This window comes from Sceloporus undulatus, chromosome 2 (assembly GCF_019175285.1).
Source record: "Sceloporus undulatus isolate JIND9_A2432 ecotype Alabama chromosome 2, SceUnd_v1.1, whole genome shotgun sequence".
In the NCBI taxonomy this organism is placed as follows: domain Eukaryota; kingdom Metazoa; phylum Chordata; class Lepidosauria; order Squamata; family Phrynosomatidae; genus Sceloporus; species Sceloporus undulatus.
The window spans coordinates 184,541,913-184,551,617 of NC_056523.1; the positions used below are offsets into that span (position 1 = coordinate 184,541,913).

Consider the following 9,705-nt stretch of genomic DNA (forward strand, 5'->3'; position numbering starts at 1 on the left):
CTTCCAAGCAAAGTGAACTACAAAACACACCACCGCCAGCCACCATCTCCCCAATGGTGACTATGGATGAAGAAACCTGTAGCCCCAGATACCAGGAAGGCACCAGGTTGGGTAAGGCAAACTGAGTTAATAGGCATCTATAACTTAGAAGCCAAACAACATCTGAGGGTAAATGTCTAAGTTTTAAAAAATGTGTTTTTAGAATACATGGGTGGCAAAATTTTATTCTTTCCTTGCAGAGTTCCATGCCAAGGAAAACCCAGCTCCACAAGCTGGCATTTGACTGACGGATGCAACCTTGTGATGGTTAAGCTCTGATACATTCAAGGCTGTGTGCCATCTTTAGAGAAATGTCAGGTACACTTCTGAACACGTGAGAACAATACAGACAGCAGGTCCTTAGTATTCACTGAGGAGTAGTTCCAAGGCCTCCTTGGGATACCAAAATCCATGAGTGCTCAAGTTTCATTATACACAATGGCATCATGAAATGGTGTTCCTTACATAGAATGGCAAAATCAAGGTGAAAGCTTTTGACTTCACAAAATCAAGATTGGTTTTTTGGAGATATATATTTTTTAATATTTTCAAGCTGTGGATGGTTGAATCCATGGGTACAGAGAGCCGACTGTATACCCATCATCATGAATAGCAAGTTTGGGGAGGAGAATAGTTACTCCCAATAAATTAATCTGTAATAAAAGGTGAAATTTGGATTTATATCCTAATGCTAAACACTGAACCTAGAAAACAGAGAGAATGAGGAGCATATGCATCTGTTCACCCAGATCTCCACATTGCAAATAGGACTGTCAGACTGAAATGTCAAGCACACATTCTGCTATGGACTTGGGATAGCTGTTCCTAGATCCGAAAAAGGATTACTATGTGGGCTTTAAAAAAACCTGGACACTTGAAACACAAGCTATCCATTATATTCAGTGGGATTGCAAGTTCCACCACATGACAACTGTTTTCACTGTGTAGCCAAAAACATATGCAGCTTCCCCAAAATAGATAAGAGGCCCACAGAAGCAACATGGCTCTAGCTACATAATTACTTCCCCATATGTGCATAGCTGGGGTTGGATACCTTTCCATACTGCAAATAGGACTTCCTTTGTTGCTGTGTGCCTTCAAGTCGGTTCAAACTTATGACGACCCTAAGATGAACCTATTATGCTGTTTGTTGTGGTACCAGAGGTCACTGTCAGAGGCTACATGGCTCACAAAACTACAGTTCCCAGAACTCCACAGTACTGAGCCATGGCAGTTCAAGTGGTGTCAAATTGGATTACTTCTGCAGCATCGGACCACCGGATTGGGATCCCAAGTGAGAGAAAATGTATGAGCAAACTAGGGGACTTATGGTTAGGTCAAAGGAAGGGACATGAGGATGACGGTTGTTGTAGCCTGTTGGCAAGAGGGGCCATGGCTCACTGGGGGACACAAATGAGAAAGCAAGCCAAAGACAACAAGTGCAACTGGTTTGTGTCAATACCCTGCAGGAGCAAGAGGAGCTGAAAGCTGGACTTTGCCACCCTGATCCCAAACCCAGGGACTGTTGAATCCAAAGATATAGCTGTGTCAGTCTGCGGAATCGGTATATAGAGAGGCCTTGTAGCACCTTTGAGACGAACTGGGAGAAAGAAATTGGAAGCAGGAGCTTTCCTAGACTTCAGCCTGCTTCCTCTGGTGCATTTAGGGACTGCTGGCGAGGGATGTTCTGTGTGTCCTAAAACCACCAGGATCAGCTATGACCGAAGGAAAATGGATGTCATTAGAACATTTCCTGCCAGGATTGGAAGAGGACCAAGTCTAGGCCTGACTGGAAGGAGGAGGCTTCATGGGCTGCCTTCTGATGCGGTGGAGCACACGACGCATGACACACTAAAGCACCATCAAACTGCATTATGTCCACAGTGCAGATTAGACATTCCTCAGAGGCCAAGGTCCAACAAAACACCACTCTGCAGAAATAACCCAGTTTGAGACCACTTTAACTGCCCTGCCTCAATGCTGTGGGAGATTGGGATTTGCAGTTTGTTGTGACCCCAGGGCTCTCTGTCAGAGGAGGCTAAATGCCTCACAAAACTACAAATCCCAGAATTCCCTAGCACTGGGCATCTGGAGACCCAAAGGTGGGCATCCCAGGCTAGGATCAGGGATATCACTCTGAGGCAGGAGAAAGAAGGCACTTTTGACACCGCTTTGACTGCCAAGGCTTCCATGGTATGGAATATCCTGGGATTTGTAGTTCCGTGGGAGACTTCACTGTCAACACAGAGGCCTCTGGCGCAACAATCAGCTACAGATCCCAAGATTCTGTATGACAACAGAGGCATGGCAGTTAAATGTGGTGCCGACCAGTGTGGCTGCATCCTGAAGTGAAATGGTGAAAGCAAACTACAAATCCCAGGGTTCCACAGCACAGGGCGACATGGAGGGCGACTAAAATGGTGAAGGGTCTGGAAACCTTGCCCTATGAGGAACAACTCAGGGAGTCTGGAGAAGAGAAGGTTAAGAGGTGATATGATCGCCCTGTTTAAATATTTGAAGGGATGTCATATTGAGGAGGGAGCAAGCTTGTTTTCTGCTGCTCCAGAGAACAGGACCCGGAACAATGGATGCAAGCTACAGTACAGGAAAAGAGATTCCACTTCAACATTAGGAGGAACTTCCTGTCAGTAAGGGCTGTTAGACAGTGGAACACACTCCTTCCTCTGAGATTTTAGTGGAGTCTCCTTCCCTGGAGGTCTTTAAGCAGAGGCTGGATGGCCATCTGTCAATGGAGGTGCTCTGACTGAGAGTTCCTGCATGGCAGAAGGGGGTTGGGCTGGAGGAGGAGGCGCAGCCACTCCCTCCTTCACTCACCAGAGGGCGATGCGGTCCTTGGGGTGCCTCAGCCTCTCCAGGCAGCCCAGCGCCGCCGGCAGGGAGTGAGCCGCATTGCGGGCCAGCAGCGCCAGCAGCACCCGGGGAGGCCTGGCGGGGGACTCCGGCATCCAGCGCTCCTCCGGGAAGTAGGCAGCCACCGCCAACAGGAGCAGCCACCCCAGACCCAGGCTCCACCGGCGCCCCATGGCCCCACTGCCGGCCTTTCTGGGTCTCCGACACAAAACCCTGCCTTAAAGGGGATGCGAGGCCACGCCCTCCGGCGGGAAAGAAGAGGGCGAACCTTCTCGCCTCGGATGGCGGCCGCTTCCACGCCCTTTCCCTTTAAGGGAGAGTGGGGGTTTTTGTTCGCCGACAGAAATTAGAGAGCCAGGCGGCCGTCCTGGGCTTTGCTGACGTTTGCGCGGATGAGCCTTTTTTCCCACGCGGCCGCCGTAGTTATTTATTTAAACAGGATTCTGTTATTTATACTCAGTCAGCTCCCTTCCCTGAGATATGATTGCTCTTTAATGTTTAAAGCACTCACTCCCTTGTAGTTATTATTATTATTTAAATAATTATCACACAACAATTATATACTGAAAACATTAATTAATTACTCAATCAGTTAAATTTAAAATAGCTAATCAATTATTAAAATTTAATTTTAATGTAAATTAATTAATTACGTTTAAATTAATTAAATCTAAATAAATAAATAACTTTTAATAATTAATTAGCTATTTTAATTAATTAAATTTAAATGACGTTATAAAATTTAAAATAATTAAATTTAAAATAATTAGTGTTAAATTTAATTAATTACTTAAATTTAAATTAATTAAATTTAATTACTTTAAATTTAAATTAATTACATTTAATTCAATGTAAATTGATTGACATTAATTAACATTAATTCCTGTAACTTCATTTCAGAATTACAAACCAACTTCAATATTATTATTATTATTATTATTATTATTATTACTGAAATATACTTTTTAGCCGTACATTATACAGTACTTCCTGAAGGAATCTATATGGGAAGAGAGGATAAACAACAAAGGTCCAAAACACACTGCAGAAATAATCCAGTTTGAGTCCTCTTTAACTGCCCTGGCTTAATGCTAGGGAATCCTGGGAACTGTAGTTTTGTGGGACATTTCGCCTTCTCTGTCAGAGACCTCTGGTGCCACAACAAACTACAATTCCCAGGATTCCCTCTCATTGAGCCAGGGCAGCTAGAGCAGTGTCAAACTGGATTAATTCTGTATTGTGGATGCAGCCGCAGTTTGACCACGCTTTTAACTGTTGTGGACTGCTTTAACTGCCTTCACTCGATGCTATGGAATTCTGGGATTTGTAGTTTGCTGTGGCACCAGAGTCGTCTGATAAAGGCAGCTACATATCTCACAAAATTACAAACCCCATGATTCCATAACATTGAGCCATGGCAGTTAAAGAGGTGTCAAACTGCATTAGTGCTGCAATACAGAGGCAGCCTTAGTCTGACAGTTCATCTGGACTGGAAAAATAATGTGGATTCACACCGCTTTAACTGCCATGGCTCTGTGCTATGGGATTCAAGGAACTGTAGTTTTGTGAGACATTTGGCATTCTCTGACAGAGAGCTCTGGTGCCACAGCAGACTAGAAATCCCGGTATTCCATAGCACTGAGACATGGGAGTGAAAGTGATGTCAAGCTGGATTATTAGTACCAACGAAGCCTGAGAAGAAATGGCAAACCTCTGAATGGTAAGAAAATCTCATGATAGGGTTTCCATAAGTCAGAGAAAACTTGAAGGCACAGACAACAGCAGCAGCAACCACACATAAGGTCATTTTAACACATCTGTCAGCACTCATTACAATTGAAGGCTTGGCCTGTAGTTTTGGAATCTGAAGCAGTATTCTCCAGGCTGGAAAATCTGTAGGCAGATGTTGACAGCTTTGCAAAAGTGGCTGAGAGGGGTACAAAATGAATCATTTGCAGCTGAAGCTCTCTTTAGAAGCTGGACTTGGGCGTGTGTGTTTAGATCAGCTGGATTTCCCCTTTGTTATACTATAGGGTTTTCACCATCATCCCTCTCTGGACTCTCTGCATCTGACTTGTCTGGTTTTGTCAATCACCCCGTTAATTTCTTGGAAATATTTGGTGGCAGAAAAATGCAGCTGGAACTCATCATTCAGTGTCCCAATGTAAACCCTATACAGGCAAGTACACAACAACTACTACTACAATCTGCATGTAGCATTATGGAGGAAATGGAATCACAGTCAATCCTATTAAAACATCTGGGGTTGCATCAGAAAGAGACTGTGATCCAAACACTCCACGGCCTGCAATACAAACCATGTCCATGGATATTTTCCCTTTCCCTTCCTGAGAGGACCATAAGGACATAACAATTGCCTTGCCAGAATAAATAAAAAGCCTATTATGTGTGATTTAATTGAGCCTTCTTTCCTTTGCAGTCCTCATCCAGATGTGCTTAAAAGCTCACAAGTGCTAACAGATGTGGCCTGCTGTTGTTAGCTCTGAAATGGAGAGTAATTTGCATTGAGCCATGGCAGTTAAAGTGGTGTCAAACTGGATTATTCCTGTAGTGCGAATGCAACCGCGGTCTTCCTCTTTTCCTGCTGCCTTCTACTTTGCCAAGTACATAACCTTTTCTAGTGAGTCATGCCTTCTCATGATATGGCTGAAATACAACAGTCTCAGTTTAGTCATTTTGCCTTCTAGGGAGAGTTCAGGCTTGGTTTACTCTGGGGGCCATTCATTTGTATTTTAGCAGTCTGTGGTGTCCATATAACTCGGCACAACATTTCAAATGAGTTGATTTTTCTCACTAACCAGATTTCACAACCTTACGTACTAGTGGGAAAACAGCAAAGACTTGGAACACTTACCAAAGAAAGTCAAGGAAGAAAGTGCAAAGGCAGGTTTACGGCTGAGCATTAAGAAAACAAAAATAATGACCATGGATGATTTACATGACTTTAAAGCAGATGAAGAAGACATTGAAATAGTTCACTGTTTTCCATTCCTTGGCTCAGTCATTAATCAGAATGGAGGCTGCAGTCAAGAAATCAGAAAAAGACTTGGAAGAGCAGCTATGAAGAAACTAGACAAGATCCTCAAAGATATATCATTGAATACTAAAGTTAGGATTGGCCATGCCACCATGTTCTTATTTCTCCGAACAGTGAAAGGCGTATGAAAAACTAATCGCAGATACATGTAAATTGTAACATTACCCCCAGCTGCCTGACTTAAATCGGAAACAGTGCAATGCTTACTGTAATGTGATCAAGATCATAAAAGCAGAAGGAAGTGGGGAGCAAAGCCATTTCCTTGCTCCCGATCATCCCTCTGCAAATGACTTTTCCTGTTTAAAAAAGTTCCATTGGGAATATTATTAGATGTGGCTCCTCTTCTGTATACAGCATCATTGACTCTGGCTCCAGGCATCTAACAGGCCACTGCCTGATGGTTCTGCATGCTGCACTTGCCAAGATGTCTCTGGAACTATTGGAGCTGTATTCTGTTTTCCAGCTTCTCTTGTCCAAAAGAACAAGCAGCTTCTATTTTTACATCAATACAAGGATGTTGCAGGGTAAACGAAAATAGCAGTGGGAAAAGAATATTTAGCAGTTAGATGTTGGTGTGTGTTTCCGTATTTTAGTCAGGGCGGCCAGATGTCCTTACTGCAAAGGAAGACAAGGCTCTGTAAAAATGTAGGGCATTTCCAAATAAAAGCTCTCCTATTGGAGAAGCGGGATAGAAATAAATTATTATTTTTATTATTATTATTGCTAAAAACACTAATATAAGTATATATTCATGCTTCTTAATCGTGCTCCAAAATGGAGGGCATTTGGAAATTCCTCCTGGGCAAATTGAGATGTACAACACAACCAGGAAGAAGAGGATGTCTGGTCATTCTGGTTTTAGTGGGAGAAAAAAAGACAAATACTCACCAGTGTGCCTCTATTTCCACCAGAAAGAATGAGCCCATGAGATTAGGAACAGCTCCTCCATCAAAGAGAAACCTTTGGTTCTGCAGTGATGCCTACTTTATACACCCATGAAGCCCTGACTGCATTGACACTTGGCCTGATAGCTATTTCATTTTTATTATTATTATTATTATTATTATTATTATTATGGCTGAACAAAATTTGTTGAGACTATTTCCACAAACAGCACATAACAGAACAAACCTTGATGTTCCAGTTTCTAGATGGCGCACTACCTTATTTAATAAAGTTTTTTCCTGACCTGGCAGGGACAGTCCCGATTAATCCTTTGTCATTCCACTTTCTCATCTGCACTTAAAATGTCCCAGCTTCTCTCTCTTCATCCCACTTTCCCTCTTTTGTCTTCAGCATACTTCAGTTGCTGCAAACTGAGTTCAAAGTGAAAAAGTAGTGGGGGGAGAAGAGGGGGCAGAATCTTTCCCTTCCCAGCGGGCTCAGGCAAAAGCAAACTGCTGCAGCCACACTCGGCCTGTGCCACCTTCACCACATTATTTGGCCACACACATCCCAGTTTTCATCTGTGAGATGTTGGAGGGTGTGGCTTTGATTTCACCATCTAGCCAGGTCATGATCCCTGTCAGGTGTCAAAAGCTTTAACAAAGAACAAAGTTTTAACCTGGCATCAAAATGAAGCCAACAACCAGGATGCCACGTCAGAGAAGGCCCTCTCCATGGTGCAGAGGAGACCGCTCTTCTGTAATTTGCAAAAACCGGACTTCAGCTGAATTCACCTGTAGGGAGATTATCACACACATTTTTCTCCAGAGCTGGGCACAGTCTGGGCACGGGCGTAAACCACTTAAAAACTGATGTTTTTGCCTCCATCTCGGAGGCAATGAGTACCTGATATGGACTTCTCCCAGACTTTGCAAAGAACAAGGAAGTCCCATTCTTTGCAAAATCCAGATTGAGTATGTGATGCCTCTGAGTTTGGCATGGAGGCATGCGAAAACATCAGTTTTTAAGCAGTTTACGCCCGTGCCCATTTCAGGAGAAAAACGTGTGCGATCATTTCCTAGATGATGACAAACTGGCATGTTACTATTAACACATAATCCTTCCAAACTGACGCACAATGCCCCAAGGTCTGCTCCTTTTTGTACAAACAAGCTGTTACAACAGCATGGTGGTGCCACAAATTAGAAATCATGTAGGAAAGACACCTGGCTGAGTTTGCTGTAAAACAAGAGGTGTGTATGCCAGCAGTAACCACTTCTAAAGAGTATAATTTTGTGGTTTTTAAAGAAGTGACTCCCAGGCAGCCGTCTTTGTAATTTTCCAACTGATCTAACCATGCCCAAGCTACTGGTACAAGATGATTCATATGTCCATGCTGGCCAAGAGCAGAGGATTATTTTCCATGTGTGCTTCAGGCCAAAAGATCCAGCCTCTCTTGAGCTGCACTCACATTAGTCTTTTTAATTCCTGCTGCTACATCCGAGATAACTTCTGTTCTGTTCACCAGAATTCAGGAGTGGTTAAGAGGCAAGTAATTAAAAGCATGAGGTAATAAAACACCTACTGAAAAACAGTAATAGCAAAATTCTCCCAGCCCCACGACCCCAACATTTAAAAAACAGAACATAAGTTAAAACCACTCAATGGAATAAAAAAGATCAAAAACTTGGTAGAATTAGCATGAAGAGTTCTGTTGTGGTTTAATGAGCCTTTCTTTTACTCAAAGATGCAAATCAAGGTAAGCATGCAATCTCTGATATCTAGTGAAGAATAAAGAAGCTGATGCTTCAAAAGGTGTGGATAGTTCAAATCAGAGCCTGGGGTGCATCTGCACTGTAGAAATAATGCAGTTTGATACCACTTTACATGCTGTAGCTCCATCCTATCGAATCCCGAGATTTGTAGGTCTTCTGCCCAAGAGTATGGATGTGTCATGAAACTACAGCTCCCAGGATTCTGCAGGATGGCACCATGGCAGTTAAAGTGATGTCAAACCGCAGTATTTCTAACATGTAGATGCACTCTTAGAAGAGAATATCTTTTCTGTGCCTTTTGATTTCCATCCACCACTGTCTGCTCATTATAGTCATGAAGACTAGAACCATGTTTTGTAAATGTAACAAAAAATGAAATACTCTGTTGTGAGTCATTTTTTTAGAAGATGGGCAGCACACAGCTTTCAATAAGGCTATTATCTCTTTTCCTGCAGAAGTTGGTAGCTTTAATGTCAGTGGGCAGTGAATCTCCTCCAGGTTTTAGCTTGAACTTCAGTGGAAATATCCACAGTGCTGAAACCTACCTTCAGACTAGGTGCAATTGGAAAGACAATCTCATTTTGACTTTCTCTTGTACACTGCAAACACTTGGCTCTTAGTCCCTTTTTCCATCATGGTCAAGCCTGTTGCTATCATGCAAGTCTGCAGTGTTCTGAAAACTTAACATTTTGGTCACTTTCCTCTGCTGAAATGTAATGCAATATTTTAAAAGGGACATGTTTCAATATGGAATATATATTATGACTAGAGAGTTTTAAAACAGGAAGGGCTCATCTGGGAACTCATCTAAACTGCAGAGGAAGATATGCCAAGGCCTTTTCAAAAAGCCACACATATTATTACAGGTTTTAGCCAATAACATAAAATCTCTCTTCCAGAGCCATGAAAGATCCTATTTCATATTGCAGTGGAAAACTTTGTGGCTCTATAAAGCGACTTTAGCAGCCTTCTACCAGTGGAAATAGGAGTATGAATGGGCAAAAAAAGGGGGAGAAAAGACTGCTAATGGCAAAAAGCAGCTGTCCTGACACGAAAATCCTCATGAACCAAGAATTC

The 9,705-nt window shown here is 42.7% G+C and overlaps 1 protein-coding gene across 1 annotated transcript in view; it reads right to left on the reverse strand.

Moving 5' to 3' along the window:
- The window catches only part of COLGALT1 (collagen beta(1-O)galactosyltransferase 1), a 29,717-nt gene extending 26,577 nt beyond the window's left edge, over positions 1-3,140 (reverse strand). The window contains exon 1 of the mRNA XM_042452159.1: positions 2,875-3,140. Coding sequence (XP_042308093.1) covers positions 2,875-3,083 — 209 coding nt within the window. The 5' untranslated portion in view covers positions 3,084-3,140. The remainder of the gene's footprint in view (positions 1-2,874) is intronic.
- Positions 3,141-9,705: the final 6,565 nt, after the last annotated feature.